Source organism: Sesamum indicum, linkage group LG12 (assembly GCF_026168435.1).
Source record: "Sesamum indicum cultivar Baizhima isolate 11 linkage group LG12, ASM2616843v1, whole genome shotgun sequence".
NCBI classification, from domain to species: domain Eukaryota; kingdom Viridiplantae; phylum Streptophyta; class Magnoliopsida; order Lamiales; family Pedaliaceae; genus Sesamum; species Sesamum indicum.
This window is the reverse complement of record NC_142668.1, coordinates 10,319,290-10,342,245: the sequence shown is the minus strand read 5'-3', so window position 1 is coordinate 10,342,245 and position 22,956 is coordinate 10,319,290. Positions and strand designations below refer to the sequence as shown.

Genomic DNA, 22,956 nt, shown 5'->3' with positions numbered 1-22,956 from the left:
ATGGCCTTCTCTATTTTTCTGTTTTTAAATAGAAATGGACTATTATATTATAAGGATAACTGCATTTATATCTTTTAATTTATGGTCTGTTACATAAATTGTTCTTAATTTTTATGAATAATTACATAAATCATCTCTAATTTTCATAAAGGAGGGGCAATTTATGTGGTGATACTGACATTTTTGTGGCTTGTGTGCGTAATTTTTCAAAAATCAAAGGTGGTTTGTGCAGATCATGTTGCCATTTCTGCGGGGCGTCTTCGTGTGTGTATGGTTGTTCAAAATATATGGGTAGTTTGTGTAAACAGATTATAGGTTAGAGGATATCCGTGTAGGGGTTTTGATACGATTATAAATACTCCATTGTTGTTTGAAAAACTACGAATACCACCATGATAATTATAACATTCATGGTTGTTTGAAAAATTACGAATACCTACACTTTTACCAAAAAAAGGGCAAATCAGCCTACTATTTTAAAAGAGTGTTTTGTTTTATAACTCCTATTTTTAAATTGATTAAAATTAAGTTTATTTTTAAAAATTCAGGATTTCATCCCAATTCATTATTTTTTTTTTCTTTTCATTCAAGAAAATTTTGTGCCTATTATTATTTTAAAAAAATTGCATAACACCCCCTGTATTTTAGTGAAATAGCACCGAATGAGAAAAGTGATGAAAGCAAGGGAGATGCCTGAACTTCAACAGATATCTACCCTCTACCTCTGCCTCTACCCGACCCCGTTGGTGCTGCAAAGCAAAAGATGCTCTGCTCCAAAGACACACACATGAGCTGAGCTGCCTCAACGAGACAAATGCAAATTACACCAAATGCACGTACTGCAAATTAAGACATGATCATGAATTCTGTTCATGTTATTAAAGGACAGTGATCTTGCTTCTTCTGACAGACTTACAGATTCGTGAAAATCATTCACTATAAGCTTTCTCTCGCCCACATGCATATTTCTTTCTCAGTTGAAGTAAAATTCTTGTCCTGATCAGATTTGGTTGAACTCAATCAATCACAAAATAAATATACATCAATCATACAATATGTATATTGTATTTAACATATGATTAATTCAAATTCGATTGAATTGATTTCGGACTAGAATTCTCCGTCAATTGAAAACCTTTCTCTTCATGCATGTTCCAAAAACATAGGTCGCCGCAAGAGTTTCAACCACCCAGTACCAAACTTTGATGTAATTAGGTTGAGAAAATGAGAAAAAAAAAATATTTGTAGGAGAATAATGGGACAATGATGAGAATTGTTAAGTATATAAGATGTTGCGGAGATGAGTATTATACACTCATATTTTATCAACATAGGAAGTTTATTAGTATAATAAACTAGCTAGAGTGAACATTGATCCGACTTGATCGAACTTGATCGAGTCGGATCAATAGCCTACTATTTCAATTGTTAGTAGCCAGTTATCATCCAAATTATTAAGGTATTTTAGTGGTTGTTTCATTTGGTAATAAAATGTCATTATTGGCTCCTTAAGTGCTGCATTAAGTGGTGGTTTTGACTTTGCCTGTATAAAGGCTTGTCATTTCTATTTGTAAAACACACTTCAAGCTCTCTCCCTCTATGCCATCTCTCAAATTTTTACAGATTTTAGCTTAACTTTCAAATAAAAAATTTTGAGTGTTTGGTCGAGGTGTTTTTAGGTATAGTGCTAAAATAAAAAAATATGCAACCGTCTTATTGAGAGAAATTATGTTGTACCTGGTGCACTACTGATATGGGACGTATATTTTCTTCAAGTCAAGCAGTGAATTATGTGATTCAATTAAATTTACAATTACCATTGGACTAAGAATTGTTATGATACAATTCTCGTTGTAAGTTTTCGATTTAATTTCTTATCGTGAATAGCGTTCTAACTGTAATACGTTATTTATTCCAATGTGGCTTTCATTGCTTTTAATTTTTAAATCTGATTGTTGTATTTCAAGACGTCATTTCAATTACATGAAACTGATTTTTTTCAACAATCTTGAAGAAAATTTACAAGTTTTGAAAAATCGTATTTATTAGAACGTCGTAAATAGTTTTGCAAACGTTGTTTTTGGAAACTCGAATTTTTTTCCTGAAATTTTTTGAATGCTATTTTTAGTTACCAAAGATATTAAGAATGGCCAAGCTTATTTCTGTTGTGATTCCGATCGCACCAAAAATCGATTTAATCAATTTGTCCGATAAGTTTTTGGGGCCAGTTTTTCAAACGCTGGCAACAATGAATGAAAATTTGGTTTAACAATGAAAGGGCTCTTTAGGTGACCAGAGCTGAACTTACTGATACCGATCTCAGAATTGCTGAGATAGTTCAGTGGATAGAGAGGGATAAAATAGGTTGAGGAGCGATTTTGTCGGCTTTGTCAAATACGCTCTTTGACGTCTATTGTTCTAATTCTTAAACTGCTAAGTTTTTGTGGGATGAGTTGGACCGAAAATATAATACTGAAGAACAAGAGCTCGAAAAGTATTTTGTTTCCAAGTTCATGCGGAATCAAATGGTTGGGGACAGGTCTGTAGCTGAACAAACTCATCAACCTTGAGCATGCTCTGGCTGATGTTGAGATGAAGCTTCCTGAGAAATTTCTGGTGATGTTCAAAGTGGACAAATTTCCCAAATCTTGAGAAAATTTTGGCATGACGCTCAAATATCAGAAAAGGAAACTATCTCTGGATGATCTTATGGTTGCTATCAGCACTAAGGAAGAGTATAGAAATCAGACCCAAAAAATGTCAGTTGAGCATCAACCCAGGGCCAATCTAATATTGGGGAAACAGAAAGTGAATAAAGTTAACTCAAACTCAAATGCCATCAATAAAGACAAGACCACAAAAAATAAGGAATGAAAAGCAAACAAACCATGCTGGAACTATGGGCAGGTTGGACGCTGGGCCAAACTTTGTCCTAATAAAAAGGCCAAAACTAGGCAGACAACTGTTAACATAATTGTGGGAGGTTCTAGCGGTGCTAGCACCTCAAGAGCAACTGAAAGGTATGCATCTGTAAAACCCGAACTTCTGACTATATACGAACCTTGTGATTGGTTGATTAACACTAAAGCAAATGTGCATGTTTATGCTGATAAATCTCTCTTTATGTCTTATCAGGCCATCAATGAAAGGACAGTAAGCATGGAGAACTATAGTACTGCTGAAGTACTTAGGATAGAAAGTGTAGACTTGAAATTTTTTTCAGAGCACATCCTGCCATTGAAGTTTTTGTTACAAGAAAATTTAGATAATTTAACTCCAATCACCTACAACAAACCAATACGCATGCTCTAGCAAAGGAGAAATGATAGATCGCTCGAAGTAACTATCAATATGTACCTTTTTTTTATAATTGAACAACGCCATTTTAGTGTTTCAAAATTTGTAATATGTTATTTTCTTACTTTTAGAATCATCTCACTAATTTTTACTTTCTTATCTCTTCTCAACCTCCAATTCTCTTTCATCTCAACTCTAACTTTTACACTATTTTTTATTTATTCAATTAAAACATACATTTTCTAAGAAATTAACAATTATTTTTTGATTTTTTCTTTGAATTTGGTATGGAGACCCCACCCAACTTTCTAAATCGAATAAAATACCCTTGAATTGTTGTTTAACATCAGAAATGGTCCATGATTCATGCGAGCTATTTTCAGTCTCAAATCTGACTAAAATTGTGGTATATATGGACTCACGATGACCATGAGTCAATTCTGTATCGTTGATCCATATATAATCATACAATTTTGGTACACTTATAAATACTAACCCTCCACGCCCATGTATAATTTTTGCTACCTTGTCTATCCTGATTAGTTCAATTTTCTTTACAACTTTACTAACTTAATCATCACATGACTATAATATAGTTATTATCAGTATTATTTTTACGTGTTCATTTCTTGCATATTACGTAAAAAGATCAAAAAACTTCCCCAAATATTTTGGAGCTTTTTTAAAATAGATTTAATACCTTAAATCTTATTAATTTCAGACACAATTAATTTTGTACACACATATGAATGTACCACACAAACTAAACACATATAAGAGGAAAGCAATGGTGGAAAACATATATTCTACCCTCCCCATTTGTAAAGAGAAAACATAAACTAAAAAACAAAAGCTAGACTACCCCCCCCCCCCCCCTCACAATAGGTATATATATATATATATATATATAACTATCAACTGCTATATATGTATGTATGTTTTTCATGTAGCAAATTTTAGCAAGATGTCATCATTAATGCCACAGACATTTCACTTTTTTGTTCCCAAACAAGGCCTTATTATTCCTCTGGGTAATGAAATGCATCAATGGAAATCGCTAAAAGGTAACCCTTTTAACCCGAGAGAAAGCGCTGCTATGCAAGTACAGGTGAGAACGTTTAGTGCTTGATTTGTTTCTCCGCAGAAGCCTCACGTGTGGAAACCAAGAACTGGGCTCTGTCTTGTTCATGAACTACTTATGTATATTTTTTAGGTTGTGTATTTGGATTATAAATTTAATGGTAAATTCAGACCAACTTTTTTGATATTTGACATATTTAGGTTGTTTACTCGATCCCTTTAACTAAATTAGTTATTTAGGTTGTGTACTCGATCCCTTTATCTAAATTAGTTATTTAGATTGTATACTCGATCCCTTTATCTAAATTAGTTATCGTGGCACAAAGTACTTATGTATATAAAATCATGGTGTAAATAATCGATATTTATGAGTAAAAATAAAGTTTTCTTTTTTATATACTATAAATATGTCGTATTGATATGTTCTATTTTATAAAATAGCAATTTCTTTTTAAGAGCAACAACCCAAATAATAATAATAATAATAATAATAATGTAGCATAGAGAAACCATTAGTTATTTTTAAGATAAAATCTAATAACATCCATAAATTCCATTTTATCTAATTCTTCTATAAATATTTTATTTCAGAGTAGAATATTCAAACCAAGATAATATATTTGATTAATTTCAAATGGTAGATGATACTTTAGCAAATAGTGATTGGGCCTTTAAAAAATGTAGGAAATACGGCCCATATGAATTCCAAAAGGCCGCTCAATTATGTTGCTGGTAAGGCCCAGCCCGTTTTGCGTTCCTCTCTTTCACAGTTTACATCGCACCGTACTTCCCCGAAAAACGTTCCTCTTTCTTCACTGGCCATCATGGCTTCAAAGCATCTCTTAGCTCGCCTACGAACTCTAACCCGACCCGCTTTGCACTATTCCCCACCTAGATTTCTCTACCGGAACCCTAATTATCTGCATGAACACCAAACAAGGACGTATTCGAATGCTCCCCAGCCATCTCCAGCGGCTCAGGCTTCGGCTACTCCACCGGTGTCCAGTTTACATTCGAAGAGCTCCTTGAATGAAGCTGAGCTTAAAAAGTTCGCCGCCATTGCAGAGACCTGGTACTTTTTATTGGTTAATTTTGGACATTTTACCCGAATTTGATTGTGTTATGTTTATCAATTTGTTTGATTCTTTATTGAATGAATTTTAGGTGGGATGCTGAAGGGCCGTTTAAGCCATTGCATGTGATGAATCCCACGAGACTTGCTTTTATTAGGTCCTCTTTGTGCCGGCATTTTGGGTAATTCTGATTGTGCTTTTGGGAATTATGATTAAATTTTTCTTCTTGTGTAAAATAGGGGTGAAAATAGTTTGAAACTTTTTGAAGAAGTTGTTAATTCGTCTGCAAGATCATTTTTCTCTTATACTTCTGGTTAACTTTGATAGAGTTACTAAAGGAAACAAAGAGATTTGCACGGATGGTTCTTTTTACCAATACTGTATGTAAACCAGGTAGATCACATGGTCTTGTATTGATCATCTTTGAGCTCTCTGTAAAAAATTGCTTAGTCTCTTAAAACTGGGTTTTAGAAAGCTGCTGTATTAGGCTCGGATGTGCTTTTATTATTGGCTCCTGTAATTGAACGATTCACTAGCACCAAGTTGCATGATGATATCCGTTGAGATAAAAAACAGGAATAACTGCTATCTCAAGTCTCCATTTTGGGGATTAAATTTGTAATGCGGAATTTGTACGGAGAAAAGGAGAATTATTAAAAGAAAATCTAGTATGAGGAATGATAATCATGAAAACTCGGATTTGTTTAATTTTACAATACCAAGATGGCATATGTTATAAAATGGGTAAGGCTCCAGAAACCTATGAATGGAAGCTTCTTTTTTCAATCTCTATTTGGTGAAAAAAGTTGAGAGTGAACGTGGAAGTATATGTGCAGCCATGGATCATTTTACTAGTCTTGAAAAAAATTTAGCAGAATATCCTTGGTTGGAAAGGAGATCCTTGAAAGGGAGCATAGGATGAATATGCACATTAGGTGGTAACCGATCGGTTGCAGAGAACCACATATCCTTTATAGATTGGACTTTCGAGATAAGTATTACTTGCTAAAATTTTTGTAAATCTGAAATTGAGAAAAACCAAAGAGTAGGTTCAATAGAAATTGGTTGTAGGAAACTATATGTCTTAAAGCAGGTGAGATTAGAAAAAAAGCATTATGTTGCTCGATCATCTGTGGAACTAGAAAAATGGAGTGGTGAGAAATCAATCACACTAGAGTTTGTATCTCTACTCTTTCTGCACCGTAGTCTCCCAGCCATTGAGGGGCACCCTATAGAAGTTCATGTTCTTCATGAATGAAGCTCCTTTTCACTTGTTTGAACCCATAAATGTATTTCTGGACATTGCATAGCTTTGCCTATGACCTCAAGCTTGAGAGGTAAATGTTACTAGGCCAGGCCCACTTCTGCTCCCCTTTGAGCATCTCTTCTTTAACTTGGGACCTTCTTGCAGAGTTCTTTAAACTTAGTAAAACAATTTCAGACTCTAAGCATTTTCAGTCAACTTTGGAGTTCCTCCAAGACTCTTCTCTAAATTGAGACCAAAAGAAGCTTCCTTTAATATGCATTAGAGGCCTTATCCATCTTTAAATTAATAAGATAAGCTTCATTATTACGACATGGATAATGTTGAACCTGGCTTTTCATGAATATTAATATTATGCATTTCTACTAGATGTTGAGTAATTGTCCTTTCACTGGTTTGAATATGAAAGGCCTATCTGCATAAAGGGATTTGGTTCTTTATAGAGGGTATCACGGCATGATTAAATCCCCAGTTGTCTTTAGGTATAGAGCCCGTAATAAAGCATGAGACAGTGACCTTAATCTAGCCAAGTAGGGTATATTTGGACAGCCCTTTCCTTACTCGACATCTCAGAGGCAATGGATGCACACCTATGTGATCTGTCCTCATTCACATACTACAACAGTCCTCTGACTCATCTTTCACTGGCTCAGTTCAGCTTAGCTACTTAATGAAGCTAGACCATTCCTCACTCATCCTGGTCCTAGCATACCTGCTGAACCAGTGCACCTATTACTCTCAGTTCACGTTGTTAAGATTTTAATATTGAATGATTCTTCTCTTGGACAACAATTTAAGCTTTTAGATGAGATTGTTTAACCTGGTATCCAAGCCAGAGCCAGAGCAAGTCAAACAAGATGCTTTACTGGGATGGAACCAATGGGAGTATATATCCATTACTGTGTGAAACATGAGTTTATTGTTATATGTACCCTGTTGTCATTTTCCTGGTTGAATGTTTACTTTTTCTTTCAACAAACCGGATGCTTTAGACATTTTTCACTTTTCATTCATCCTGTCCGTACTTTGAGCTACATAACCTTCCCTCTCTCTTAAACTGCTAAAATCATAAGAATACGTAATGTTAAAACAATTTGCTGCTTAGTACTGTATTAGCATAATCAAGAATTAATGACCTTTACGCTGGAGGATTAGAATGAGATTGGTTGCTTGGAGTTTTATAAGCATAGATGATAAAGTCACTTCTCCGACATCTTGAAAGGTTCTATATCATTGTTAAGGTGTTCATCGGCTAAACCTGATATATGGAACATCCTGAGTTTATTTCTGAATTTATTTCTCTTTTATGTTCATGAATGTATCCCTTAAATAGAAATATACTGTATTTGAAGGAACCTAAGAACCACCGGTAAACATTGATATACTTCTTTTCTTGGCTGTCTGATACAAGCTGATGATTGTAACATGTTTCAGAAAGGATCCAAACTGTACAAGGCCATTTGAAGGATTGAAGTTCGTCGATGTTGGCTGTGGAGGGGGGATTTTATCTGAGGTATGCATCTTTGCTTTTTGTTGATGCTCAAATTTGGGATGGTTTGTTGTATATATTCAGGAGATTTTGTACTCTGTATGGCAATTAAATATATATTTACCATTTTTGTTGAATTAATACATGTAATTTGTAGTAGTATGTTTTCTTTTGCACCAGCAACAGCTCTTGTCTCTAATGGTCATTTTTCATCATATTTCAGCCTTTGGCTCGTATGGGTGCTACTGTCACAGGAGTTGATGCTGTGGAAAAGAATATCAAGATTGCACGGCTTCATGCGGTATGTTCTATTATAGATGGAAAAGAAGAGAAATCGACCAGTCGTATACATTCGCGCAGAAATATGAGAAATATTCAGTCTCGTACTTTGCTAGTGCAAAAATGCATGTCCTCTAATTTCATGTCCATGAATTGCTAGACCCCTCAAAATCAGTATAGGATAGTGGTGGATGTTTTCACATTGAGGAAGTTGAAATGGAGTGGAAGCAAATTCATGTATACATATCTGAACAATCAAGCCTTATTTCTGATAAACTTGACCCATCAAATTCAAATCTGATGTAAGAATGAAAGTAATTTGAATTCTCCCACCCTATTTGACTTCTTCATATATACACTTGGCGCGAAAGGGGGGTTCAACATAAATAGTATCTTTAATAAACCTTTTTTTTTCTCTCATTCTGGAAGAGTTTATATTTCCAATCCTGCTGAACTTAACTTACTTTTAACTCTAGTTTGTTCAGTATATGCAACTGCATGACATTTATATAAAAGAAGAAAATGTTGCCGTCTGTTTTTTATATCAGTGAGTGTCTATGTTTCTTTTTTGCAGGATTTGGATCCTTTGACTTCATCTATTGACTATTGTTGCACAACAGCTGGTACACGTCATACTTACTTGTTGAATATAAAGGTTAAACTAAATGATCAATTTTACTTCTTCACATATTCAAATCACTCTCCTTAGTGCTTACATCTTACTTCTTCATGTTTGGTTGTAACTCCTTTGCTGTGAGCTATTCTCCAAACTTCAAATGTTCCACCAATTTAGACCAACCTACACATGATCAACAACAAGTACGAGATGTCTCCACCTCTTCCATGTTTACTGATCTGCTTCTTAGCATTGATCTTGTTGGTCCATATTTCTTTTCTTTCTGTTCTTTCTTTAGTAATTAGGATGAGCTGTTTTTTTTGTCTTCCATGTATAAAGATCTGCATCTTTTATCCACTATTTTTCCGAGTCTGTGTTTCTTTTCTTTGTATTTTTTCTGTTTATTTTTTTCAGTTTGGCTGGGGGGCTGGGATTGGTGTTTGACCTGAGTTAGTGAGTGGGGTGATTAAAGTTGTCTCAGTACTTTGTAATATGTATTTCCTTATTTATGCATTCGACTTCAGACATTTTTTACAACAAGCATAATTTTCTCATCATTTGTCGCGACATGCAATCATGACATCTTTTTATTTGTCATATACCTTTTACATATCACTTTTTTTTGTTACTGTTGTTTGACAGATATGCTGTATTAATCAGTTAGCTTTTTTCTTCATTTTTTCTTCATTTCATATGTATCCTGTCTTTTTCTGTATGGCTTTGATTCGTTCCTAATATTCATGTCTTTGTATGTTTGTTGTTTAATCCATTTCGGAACCATTACTTTCTGAACTTCTAAACCTATCCTTCAGAATCTGATGTGATTGCTACCACTGGACAGAAAAATTGGTGGAAGAGCAGAGGAAATTTGACGCTGTAATTGCACTGGAAGTAAGTTATTGTTGATTCAATTGGAAAATTTGAGCAATCATCTGGAGCAAAAAATTTGCAACTTGTGATGTGTTGCCTGCAGTAATTTGTTAATATTCACTGAGTCAGGTTATCTGCTCGTTAATGTTTTTGACTGGGTGGAGTTTGCCTCGCGTTGTATTGTTTCTCCGTTATCTGCTTCATCATTTCCGTGTCACATATTTACTGGATTATGGATATACATCTGATTGTTTGTACTCCCTAGGTAATTGAGCATGTGGCGGATCCTGCTGAATTCTGCAAATCCTTGTCAGCATTGACTAGCATTGGTGGAGCTACTCTCATTTCAACAATTAATCGTTCAATGAGAGCATATGCAACAGCCATTCTCATGGCTGAATATGTCTTACACTGGGTATGTTTAGTTCGCCTTCTTGCTTGAGTTTGTATGGTTGTTGGGCAAACAAAACATCTTTTGTGTGCAATGCTGAGTTTGGTCCAGGATGGGGGCAGATCTGGCTTCGGAAATCATAAAGCATTAAAGTTTTTTGTAATTAGAATCATAAACTATGCGTTCCAAAGAGACATTTGATGCCTCCATGCCTATATCCCTGGAAGTTTCCCTTCAAGATTTCTTGGTTAGTGTATATACAACTGTTTACATTTCATTGACGTGTGAAACTTTCAGCTCCCAATGGGCACGCATCAATGGTCGAGCTTTCTCACGCCAGAAGAACTCGTCCTAATTCTTGATCGTGCTTCTATTTCTGTAAGTCAGAAGCGAATTCCCGCAGCATTCTCTTTGCCCTTTATGTAAGAACTGAGATGTCAATTTGCTGCCTGTATTCCTTTGTCCAGGTCCAAGAGATGGCTGGGTTCGTTTACAACCCCCTGACGGGACGGTGGTATCTCTCTGATGATATCAGTGTAAATTTCATCGCATATGGCACAAAGAACAGCAAATAGATCATCCAAATTACTGTCTTTTATTGTATAACTTTTGTTGAATTCATATTCTGCTTTCGTCCTCAACGTATCCCGTTTTATGTTAGTCTCATATGTGTATTACTCAGTTTTCGTCTTCTTTCTTGCTTCAAATGATAGTACTTTATGCTTTACTACACTGCACTATGTTTTTCTCTAACAGAAAGTCGTACGCACCACATGGTTGGATCTATTGTTCTAATTAGATCCAAAAGAAAAAAAAAGAATCTATTGTTCTAGGAATTGCAAAGAAGAAGAGTTTTGGTGCATTCAATTCTGACACAGGTGAGCTCAACAAAAGACAAAAAGAATGGAACTTCGAACGACTCAAAATTATCCTACATTGGAACAATACCTGCACCCAATCAAAGATAAAAGGGAAGGTCCACATATATGTGCAGGCTTTCCTATTTTACTTTTAATATTATGATAAAATTACAACGAGCTCTCTTGAATTATAAATATTCTTTATTTTTTAAAAGCTTACAAGTATTTATTAAAATTAGTAGATATCTAACGACTTTTTTGTAACAATTCATTATAGGGGATATTTGTGAGATGCCTGTTAATTTTTAATGGAGCATTTGTAATTTTTTAAAGGCTATATTTCATATTACCTTATGTATTAAAAACTCCCATGTGTTTTAAAAATTGCTAAAAATCCCTCTTGTATTTTAATAAATTCAGCCAAAAATCCCCCTAACAAAAGGAGGGTTGCACGCCCTTGAAGTGCGATTGGGCTTCTTTTTAGCATATTTTGACCTTTTTTAACTTTAACTGACTAAAACATTTCTATATTATATCTAAAATTACTATTGTCAGATTGATTTTTTGAAAAAAAAAAATTGCATAATACATAATTGAGAGATTAATTGATAAATTTTTATAAAATTTAGTTAATTAGTAAATAAATTATAGATCACAATTGGAATATAATGAAATTTGAACGGATTAAATTGAAATTTGTTATAATATTAGGGGACAACTTATATTAATTAAAAAAATTTGAAAGGATGAACATTTTGATAAAAGTCTAATGAGGTAAATAAAATAATAATAATATTATATATATAAATAAGTAAATACAATATATACATATATATATATGTAAAGAGAGAGGAGAGAGAGTGGAGAGTGGGCGGGTGGGGCCACCAACCTCCACCACCCCACCTCTCTTTTCTTTTTCCCTTTCTTGCACACACAACACACAACACATTTATTTTATTCTTAAATATGTATATATATATTAAATATCAAAATATAAAATAAAAAAACTAAAATTTTATTTTGTAAATTTAGATATCTACATTAATATAAATATTAAAAAATTATAATAATTATAAGTTATAGATTAATTTAAATATATTTTACTATTATAATTATAAAAAATTATTTTTAATTAACTAAAATATATTTAATTAATATAATTAAATTAATTAAAAAGAAATTGGGGGTGACCGCGATGGCTGCCGCCCCCGCACAGAAGCGATGTTGTCGCCCTCTTTCTTTATCTGGGCGGCATCATCCGTTTAAATTTGATCTGAGTGACGACGACAATGCCCAAATTTGAGGGCGACGGTGGGGGAGGCAATGAGGGCGACGGGGGCACGGGACGAGGGTTGGCGCAGGTGGGGGTTGGGGGTGGGAGCAGAGTATTTTTTTTTTCTTTTTTTAATTTTATTTTTTAGAATATATATTTAAAATTAATAAATCTAAAGGCTCATTTTTTGTTTATAAATTTAAAATTTAACGGTTAAAATTAATTAATTAGATCTGGCGACTCTCATCTAAACAATAAAAATCCAGCAGTCATTAGAAAAGTCAATATGTAATATGTAATGGTATAACAGTCATTTATCAAAAAGTTAACACCATTAATCATATTTAACGGAGATGGACGATTGCGCTGAATTTATAAAACATAAGAGGGATTTTGCCTATTTTCAAATCAGAGAGGAGGGGGGTTTGTTGAGTTTTTAAAACACAGTGGGATATTATGCAATTTGATCTTTTTAAAATGACGGGTAATTTTGAAAATTTGAAGGGGGTCCATTAATTTATCACTAAGGTAGTGTCTGTGAGCTCCTTAGAAAAGTATTTTTCAGCTTCTAACTTGCAAAAAGTATTTTCAAAGTGTTTGGAACGTCAGTTTTTGCTTTTCAAAAGTTAAAAGCATCTTGGGGGTGCTTCTAGCTGTTTTGGCATTTTTGCGAATAAATTCAACTTTATTTTGACTTTTTTACTCTTATTATGATTATTTTAATTCAACTTTATCGTTTTTAATTTATTTTTAAAATTGATATTGAAGTTTTCAAATAATTTAAATAATTTAACAAGAATCAAATTTACACTTACACATATTTAATATTTTAATTTTTTTACATTTTATTTACTATATCATCTACTTATATTATTTCGTTCATATATTATTATTTAATTGAACACATTTTTTGTCATAACTTTTCAAAAATAAATATACTAATCAAAATAGAATTTATTATCGTTTGGGAAAAATATTATTGACAAACAACAAGTAAAATAATAAACAAAAAATAGTATCTTTTTAACACATAGAGATATAGGCATTTAATCAATTAAGTTTATTTTAAAGGTGATTTTACTCAAAACACTATCGAATTTACCTTTAATCCATTTTTCACTTTTTTTACAAACACTACATATTTTTGATTTTACTACAACTTCCAACTTTTTTTTCTACAAAAATTACTTCTATAAAAGCAGAAATTTTTGCATACACTTCCTAAATATTATACAATAGTTTTACATTAATGCAGCTATGATATGCAATTTTACATTATTTAAAAAAAAAAACATGTGAATGTGTGATGAAAATTCCCACCATATAGACATAAATACTTACTGCCCTTTTGATTTCTCATAAACAAACTTATTGTAGGTCAAATATTTTTTTTCAAATTAAATTACCCTTATAACAATGAAGATATGCCTTCTCATATGCATCAAAGCGTGAAGACGTATAAGGGTAATTTGATCATCAAAAATTTTATTTGACCTGCTATAGGTCAATGGAGGAAAATATAGATTTTTTTGTTAATATCAGGAAATTCGTTAAATTTTGACTAATAATGAGACTTATTTGTTGGATAGAAGCAAACCTCAGATATATTAAATGTAATTTCTCTAATTATAAAAAATTTATATGTAATTATACCAAATTTGAAGGGAGGGGTGTGTAATTATTCATTATAGTAAATAAAAAGTAAATAGGAAGGATAAGGATATAATTTAGTATGCATAAAAAAGTCCAAGTCTGAATCCTCCAACTGTCCTTATCCTGTCCCTAGAGATAACATATTGTGCATCCCAACACAACGGTGTATTTAGTATTGCCCTTGCCTAATTGACTTTTTTATCCTCATCCTTCTTAATTCAACACGCCAGGAACTCTCTCTCTCAAGGGCTTCTTGGTAATTTCTTAAACTAATAATAAAATTCAGATATTTTTCTTTTCCTGACAGAAATTAAAGAATATAATCTTTTTTGGCTTTTTATCTATATTAATATAAAAAAATAATATTTTTTTAACGTAATTTGTGATATTATTATATTAATTTTTTATTGTTCGATAATACACCTAATTATTTTTTTTTTAAATATGACGTGTTAATTAATATATTTTATTCTTATTCACAATATATTTTAGAGTACAAAAGATTATGTAGTACATGTACGTAGAGACGGTTAGTTATACACGTATTGGAAGATATAAGTATAATTAAGAATGATTCAATAATTTATATTTTATGGATCCTGACAATTATTTTAGAAATCCCCCTTAATAAATAATATAGATATAACGTATTCTAGTATAAAAATAAGGGATAATTACACTCTTAGTATTTGAAGTTTGGTGTAATTATACGTAAATATGTATTGTTTGAAAATTATATTTAGTACATATGAGGTTTGTTATCGTCTAACAAATAGATCACTCTGTTAGTCAAAATTTAATGAATTTGTTGATATTAATAAAAAAAAATAAATGAGAAATAATGTTTACTTTGTATTAATTGTTGCACATCGAACAATTTTTTTTCTAACTAAACTACCGTTATAATGGTGAAAATATACCTTTCATCACATTCAATAAGGTGTGAAGATAAAATGGATAATTTGAATATAAAAAGAATTATTTGACCTGTGATAAATCATCGACGAATCAATCGGGACAAATATGAACTTTTATCCCTTCTTTTTTCCTTTTTGACTAATATAAGCAAATTCGGTGAATCTTGACTAATGGATGAACTTATTTGTTAGACGGAAGTAATCCTCAGGCGTATTATATGCAATTATTCACTACAAAAAATTTATGTATATTATACATAAAAATAATTATCCTTTTCATGAAAACTAGTGAATTAGTGATTTTGCTAATGGTCTCTTTTGCAAATTCTCCTAATCTTTTATTTTTCTCCAACTAACTAGTGTTACACTTAATATTTGTGCTCATATAATTAAAGAGGACACAAAATACAAGAATTTGATTAAAAGTGGATCAAGTGATTAACATGAAATATAAATATGATACCATATAGACGATTAATAAATAATGTGAACTATTTAGAATAAATAAGTAATGCAAATGTTTAAGAGTATAATTGCTGCTTTAAAATTTGGTGTAGTGGTATCATAAATTATTGTTTATGAGTGACTTTTTTTTATTTTTTTTATTTTATACTAGCCATTATGGAAAGTCACTCCTACATGCATATAATAAATATTCTTTTATGTTTTAAAATATATTGTAAATATATAAATCAATACATTACATTAATAAAAATTAATTTATTAGTTAATATACAATTTAAAAACTTGAATAAGTTAGTTATTTTATCAATTGATTGTATTTTCGGCTTTACAAAAAAATAGTGTGGTGGTTTTATTAGATGCTTTTTGTGGGTGTGGATGACATTTTCTTTTTATATTAGTATAGATTCATATAAATTATATAGTGTTGTTTCATATTATTATTCTTTAATTTGTATGCGTTTAAAAATTTAGACTAAAATGCATAAAAACTCCAACTAAGTGTTTTAAAAAGTTCGCTAAAAACCCCCTGTGTTTTAAAAGCAGGTGAAAATCCCTCTCTATTTTCTTAAACGTAGCTCAATCGTCCTTCTCCATTAAATCTAACTAATGGTGTTAACTTTTTATAAATGATTGTTATACCCTTATTTAATATATATTATTTTTTATGTTAATGATCGTTAGATTTTTTTTGATTAAATAATAATTGATAGATAATCAATTAATCTTGATTCTTAGATTTAAAAAAAAAATAGAAGGTCTAAATTCAACAAATTATTTAATTTATATTATAGATAAATAATTTAAAATTATAAAAAATTATTATATATTAAAAAAATATAAAAAAAAACTAACTACCCGCTGCCTACCTCTTCCCAAGCACCGCAACCCTCACTCCTCCACTTCCCTCCTCCCCCTTCCGCCGAACCCGCCCCTGCTTTCCCCCTCAAATTGGGGGATGGCGATGTCACCTTGCAGATGGGGTCGACGGCGATATCGCCCAAATAAAGAAATAGGCGACTGCGATGACGCATCATCGTCGGATGACTGCGGCCCATAATTTTTTTTAATTTTTTAATTAATTTAATTATATTAATCAAATAGATTTTAATTAATAATAATTTTAAATATATAGTTGATTAAGGATAATTTTAGATAATTTTTTTTAATTTCTAAATTTTGAATTTTTGACTAACTAAAAAAAATTAGAAATAATTGATTGAAATATTTTTAAATATAAATAAAGGAAAGTTTTAAATTTCAATTTTAATAATTATAAAAAATATTTAAGTTTAAATATAATTTATTTATATATTTTAATTAAATAATTAATATTATATGATTTTTACAATTACCAATATTTATATTAGTTAAGATATTTTAAATTTGAAAAATAAATTTACTATATTAATTTTTATACTGTTACTTTAATTTAATATTTCAATTTAAAATATAAAAATTTCTATAATTTTTTATATTTTTAATTAAATATATTTAAAAAAATATTTTATTTTTAGATAAATAAACATACAAAAAAAATCATCTAAAACAAGTAAAAAATATATATGTGAAAATATATAAATCTTATGGGGGTATTTTTGTCAAAAATATCAAAAAAAATAAGGTCAAAAATTGCTAAAAATCACCATATAATGCACCTTACATTAAGTACTAACAGAAGGGGTATTTTTTTCTAAGTTCTCCAAAATATAAGAGAAATTTTAGCCTATTGAAAAACTATAAGGGATTTTTAACTATTTCAATAAAATATGGGGTAAAATGCATTTTGGTAAAAAAAAAAAAGAAAATAAATAAATTAAGCAAATAAGCGATCATGACAACACAGTTGAGAGAGAGAGAGAGAGAGAGAGAGAGAGAGAGAGAGGCTCATCATCCGTCTGTTCAAAGCAAGCGGATTATTTTCGCAGCAAACTCGAAATTGGCTTTATTTATATATATATATAGACACGCACACACACACACACACACGATCACGAGAAGAAAGTTTTTGTTAGATTTTCAAAGAACAGAGAATCGAAGGAAATGGAGAGTGTCGATCATTCAACTGTTGCTCGAGGCCGCTTGGCTGTGCTCTCAGCTCATCTCGCCGCTTCATATGATCAATTTGGGGGAGTTCCCAATGGGATTCTGGAATCTTCTACCTGCTCTGCCGCCGTGGCGCCGCCGCCTAATCTGAAAGGCTCGTTGATTGTGGTTGATGAGCGTACTGGGAAGAGGTACCAGGTTCAGGTCTCTGAGGAAGGCACTATCAAAGCCACCGACTTCAAAAGGGTATTTTTTTCAAATGTTAAAAACGCGGTTGTGATTTGTACTCTTGTTGTTGTTATTCTAATTTTAACTGGACAGTCTAGTGTTATCTTGTTGGGAGCGTATGTCTTTAAAGGATATCGTGGAGCCTATATTTCATTTTCGTTTATTGTAATTCTGTTGGTTCGTGGAATTCTGAAGGCTAGAATGCTTGTTTACATGAAAAATCAGGGCTGGCGCTAAAACTTTAATCTGTAAACTATGTGTATGCATATCCGAAACTTGGATCTCCAGGACGGTGTATTCATGTACTTTTTATTGGTGGAATCTGTATAATTTTGTTCAAGATTTATGATTCAAGTGAGTCTTGCAGATAACAACCGGAAAGGATGACAAGGGGCTGAAGCTTTATGATCCAGGATACCTCAACACTGCTCCTGTGCGATCATCGATTTGCTACATTGATGGTGATGAAGGGATTCTTAGATACAGGGGTTATCCGATTGAGGAGCTGGCCGAAGGGAGTTCTTTTCTGGAAGTGGCTTATCTTTTGAGTAAGAATTACACCAATTGTTATGGATTTCTTGTGTGTTTGCATTTCAAGGAACTAAGCCCTGGTTTCATTTGCGCTGGATTCAGTTATCAAACTGTTTACTTTGTAGTATTGATGCACCTTAAAAATTCTACCCTAGATCTCTGCTGATTTCATTCACTGTATACTGATTGGATGTGGTTAAATCTTTGAACATATCCCTGATGCAATAAGATATGTAATATGTTTAAGTGAGACTCCTTTAGTTTATTGGAATGGCTGACTTTCATGTTTGCTCATTCTTTTTTCTGGCAGATACACTAGTCTGTTCGGTTGTCTGCACTGGTTGCTTTTTCAGTTGAAAACATCAAATTTTTAATTCATTCTTTCCCTTTCTATGGCAGTGTATGGGAATTTACCATCTGAAGCGCAATTGGCAGATTGGGAGTTTGCTGTTTCACAGCATTCAGCTGTCCCACAAGGAATATTGGTATGCATGTCTTCTTTTACCTGCACTAGTTTCTATTACGAAGATTGTTTATGTGTAGTTGTTTTGCTTTCATCCTCGCAATCCTTTATGCAATCAAGAATCAGCTCCAATTGTGGTTTGACAAACCATAGTGTTCTTGGTCTTTCTTGCTTCTGATTGTAGGCGTGCCATCGCCTTAATCCCAATCCTGTTTCTATGTGAGGTAAATTTCCTGAATGCATCTGATCATGTTTTGCAGGATATCATCCAGGCAATGCCCCATGATGCTCACCCAATGGGTGTTCTTGTCAGTGCAATGAGTGCTCTTTCAGTCTTTCACCCAGATGCGAATCCAGCTTTAAGGGTAAGCCAATATTAAAAAAATCTTGCGTTCTTGCGACTCTTCTCCTCTGCTAAATCTTTCTCTGGTACTGGACATAAAGACAATCCCAACGTCCAGTGTATGGACTCTGCTGCCATACCATGGAATAGTGCTCTATTCATCTCCAGTAGTGTTGAACTTTTTCTTTTTTTGTGGACAAGAGTAGTGTTTAAATATGAAGGATTTCAGCAGCATCAATACTTTTACCTTTATCTTTTTTATATCTGTTTAGCAGCTTTCTACTTGCTTGGAATTACTTCATAGAGTTTTGCACTTTTGGCAGTGAATGGCTTAAAAGATCATCGCCTCATTGCTAAGATATCATCTTCCCTTGTTGTATCATAATATACGGCAATTTATGGCTATTATGATTATTTGGTTCATTTTTCATATAGGGCCAAGACATATACAAGTCTAAACAAGTGAGAGATAAGCAAATTGTCCGCATACTCGGGAAGGTGGTGTTTCTTCCTTCACTTATATTGACAGTTGTAATACTGGTTCATGTCTAGGATGTGCATCTTTTGTCTATTTCTGCGTCTTTCATAATATCATACAGCTGGTCATGAGTTTTGGTGGCATCAGTACTAAGAGTCTAGTAATTATATCTGCAGGCGCCTACAATTGCTGCAGCCGCTTACTTGAGAATGGCTGGAAGGCCACCTGTTCTTCCATCCAGCAACCTCTCATACTCAGAGAACTTCTTATATATGCTTGATTCATTGTAAGTGCTGTACTTTTGTTCTAGATAATTTTTGCCGACAAGATCAAATTTGGGTAATTGCTAGTTTAAGTGGATTAACTTTTTGTTTCCACTTATATTTTCAAGTTTAACTGCAGCATAAAACTACACTAGCAAGTGTATTTCCTCTTTGAAACTATCTTCTTAATCTAACCAAGGGTTTTGATCATGGAACAAACAGGGGCAACAGGTCTTATAAACCTAATCCACGGCTTGCTCGTGCTCTTGATATTCTTTTCATATTACATGCAGAACATGAAATGAATTGCTCCACTGCAGCTGCAAGGCACCTTGCTTCAAGGTTGTATCTTATTGTCTTCGTGAACATGGGAAAATCATTTTTTTGGTTTGTAACTCATGCAAATTGTTGTGTGCAGTGGTGTTGATGTGTATACAGCCCTCGCTGGTGCAGTTGGAGCCCTGTATGGCCCTCTTCATGGTGGAGCCAATGAGGTACTTGGCATTTACTGTTTGTGAAGCTGCTAGGAAAATTTTGGTATTCAAATGGGATGAACGAAGTACTTACTAAAGACAGACATAGTACTTATGCTATCCTTACAAGCCACATTAAGTCTGAAAGTGTTTCTTTTCTTGTATATTTTGTAGGCCGTGCTTAAGATGCTGAGTGAGATAGGAAGCATCGACAATATACCAGATTTCATTGAAGGTGTAAAAAACAGGTTGGTATTCATCTAATGGGCTAATTTTTCCATGGGTTTTGAAAAGGTTTCTATGAGTGGTCGTAACTCTACATATTTGTCAAATTCCATAATCTCTAGGAAGCGTAAGATGTCCGGTTTTGGACACCGTGTCTACAAGAACTACGATCCCCGAGCAAAGGTCATCAAGAAACTTGCAGAAGAAGTATTTTCAATTGTTGGCAGGGATCCTCTTATAGAGGTGGGTTTGTTTATAGTGAACTAGATGCTTTATTTACTATTAGAAGCTAGATATAATGAGGTAGTTAATCCCTAAGACCAGGCGGAAGTGTTGAATTGGAAATCTGTTGCATGAAAAACTTATTTTACAACTCATATGAACATCAAATGAAATTCCAGAGTACAATACCAGGTGCTCCTTCGGAAAATGATATAGAAATCCATATATTTAGAGAAGTATGAGAATATGTTTCTTGCCTATCCTTATCTGTGGGGAATGTAGTGCTACCTGATTATGCGGCTTGATAGAGAAAAAGACTTGGTGAAGTATATTTAAGTTATCCGGCCAAAAAAGTGCCTTACTCCTTGCTCCTTTAACCTCTTGATGGTCACATCCAGGGCGAAATGAGTTACAGCCTCCAATATGAGGGAAAAGAAGACCTTAATGATAGATGGGAGGGACTAGAATTTCTTCACATAGCCTTGTGAATTTAGACTCATGACATGAATGCCTGTCCCCATGACTTCCTGTGATTTTCTGCTTTCGTAAATGCACAAAGGAAATATTTTACCCTGTGGGCCCTTGATGATTCAGGAGGACAAAGCTATGCTTTCAATACTAATAAACTAGATTTATGTTTTATACATTACTTATGCATTGTCGATCTCTAACATACGGTCAATAAACTTATAATTAATGTTGTGTGTGCCCCAGCAGACATACTTACATGTTTCATATGGTTGTAACTCCCGATTTTGGACCAACAGTAAGCTAACTTTTAGCAGAGAATACTGGGAATGCATTTTCCTGGGTCTCATATCAAACATGTTATTTGCAGGTGGCCATAGCTTTAGAGAAGGCTGCCCTATCAGATGAGTATTTTGTGAAGAGGAAGTTGTATCCTAATGTGGATTTCTATTCTGGGTTGATTTACAGGTACTAGAGTATAAACAGCCTTTTTGCTTCATTTCCCTTCATATCTTTTTCTTTCATATCCATTTTTATGTTTTATTGTCTTTGTGATTGTTTCATCTCGAGTAATTCAAGTATATTCCCAATTATTTGTCAGAGCCATGGGTTTTCCGACAGAGTTCTTTCCTGTTTTGTTTGCAATTCCTCGAATGGCTGGCTATTTATCTCACTGGCGAGAGTCTCTGGATGATCCAGATACAAAGATAATGAGGCCAGCACAGGTATGTTTTACCTCACTTCTTTTAGTTCTTTCTTTTGGACATTGTGACTTAATGTATATTTTCACTTTGTAACAAAATTAAGCTAGAATGGAGCATTTCTCTATGTCATTCTAGTTTCTTAAATTCGTTTGAATTGTCATAGACGTTATGTATGAATTGCTACATCAACTTTCCATAGATCAAAAAGAGGGGGAATGGTGAGGGTGGTCTCTGGCCCTCAACTATCAAACTGTTTATACATTTTCTTTCTCAACTTGGTTACATGAGTTAGAAGCAACTATGGTGTCATCTGCTTTCTCTTTTTGCGTGATATAACTGCATTTTTATCCTTTCGCTTTTATGTTTCAGGTATATACCGGTGTATGGCTAAGGCACTACATGCCACTCAAAGAAAGGATGATAACAAAAGCAGAGGATAAACTGGGTCAAGTTTCGGTTTCCAACGCAACTAGGAGACGGTTGGCTGGATCTGGGGCCTAGTTTCTTAAACTATCTGCATCACATTGTCCGATTTCATACAGATAGAACAAAATAAGAATTGATTTTTAGGTGTGTTTTGCATAAACAGTTGGGATTATATTCTCTTGGAAACCGTCTTAGACATATTTTTTAAGTGTAAAATGTTATATTAATGCTCAAATTTACATTATTAGGCAGTAATAATGTTTGCCGCGAATGTCCTACTTATTGCACAAGCATCCTGTTAGCAGCTAAAGCTTTGAACTTAGATATCTGCATATCTGAGGTAGCTGCATTTCCTAGTTATTGTTCTGTAAATAAAGGGCATCCAGAACCAGCCTTTGGTCGGACTGTTTGTGTTTCTGTTTCAAGTAGCTAGCTTCTTGATATGTTAGTAACAAGTATGGCAGAGAGAATGCAAATGCGTGCAACTCTTCTAACAAATAATAGTCAACTGAAATGATGTTGTAGCATGGACAAATATTGAAGAATGCCATTTTCCTGTGGT

General features: G+C 33.1%; 2 protein-coding genes across 2 annotated transcripts; both read left to right on the top strand.

The window, feature by feature from the left end:
- Window positions 1-5,164: 5,164 nt before the first annotated feature.
- On the top strand, window positions 5,165-11,040 carry COQ3 (coenzyme Q 3). The gene is made up of 9 exons (XM_011084652.3): window positions 5,165-5,449; window positions 5,542-5,631; window positions 8,149-8,227; window positions 8,427-8,504; window positions 9,057-9,105; window positions 9,940-9,989; window positions 10,234-10,383; window positions 10,657-10,737; window positions 10,827-11,040. Exons 1-9 carry the CDS (start codon window positions 5,202-5,204, stop codon window positions 10,932-10,934), a joined length of 933 nt encoding a protein of 310 aa, XP_011082954.2. The 5' UTR covers window positions 5,165-5,201; the 3' UTR covers window positions 10,935-11,040.
- A 6,339-nt stretch (window positions 11,041-17,379) lies between these two features.
- Window positions 17,380-22,665, top strand: CSY3 (citrate synthase 3). The gene is made up of 13 exons (XM_011084653.3): window positions 17,380-17,816; window positions 18,166-18,346; window positions 18,729-18,814; window positions 19,053-19,157; window positions 19,571-19,633; window positions 19,790-19,899; window positions 20,099-20,218; window positions 20,295-20,370; window positions 20,524-20,597; window positions 20,697-20,817; window positions 21,635-21,732; window positions 21,866-21,989; window positions 22,338-22,665. The coding sequence occupies exons 1-13, from the start codon at window positions 17,568-17,570 to the stop codon at window positions 22,467-22,469; spliced, it is 1,539 nt and encodes a 512-aa protein (XP_011082955.1). The 5' UTR covers window positions 17,380-17,567; the 3' UTR covers window positions 22,470-22,665.
- The last annotated feature ends 291 nt before the right edge of the window (window positions 22,666-22,956 follow it).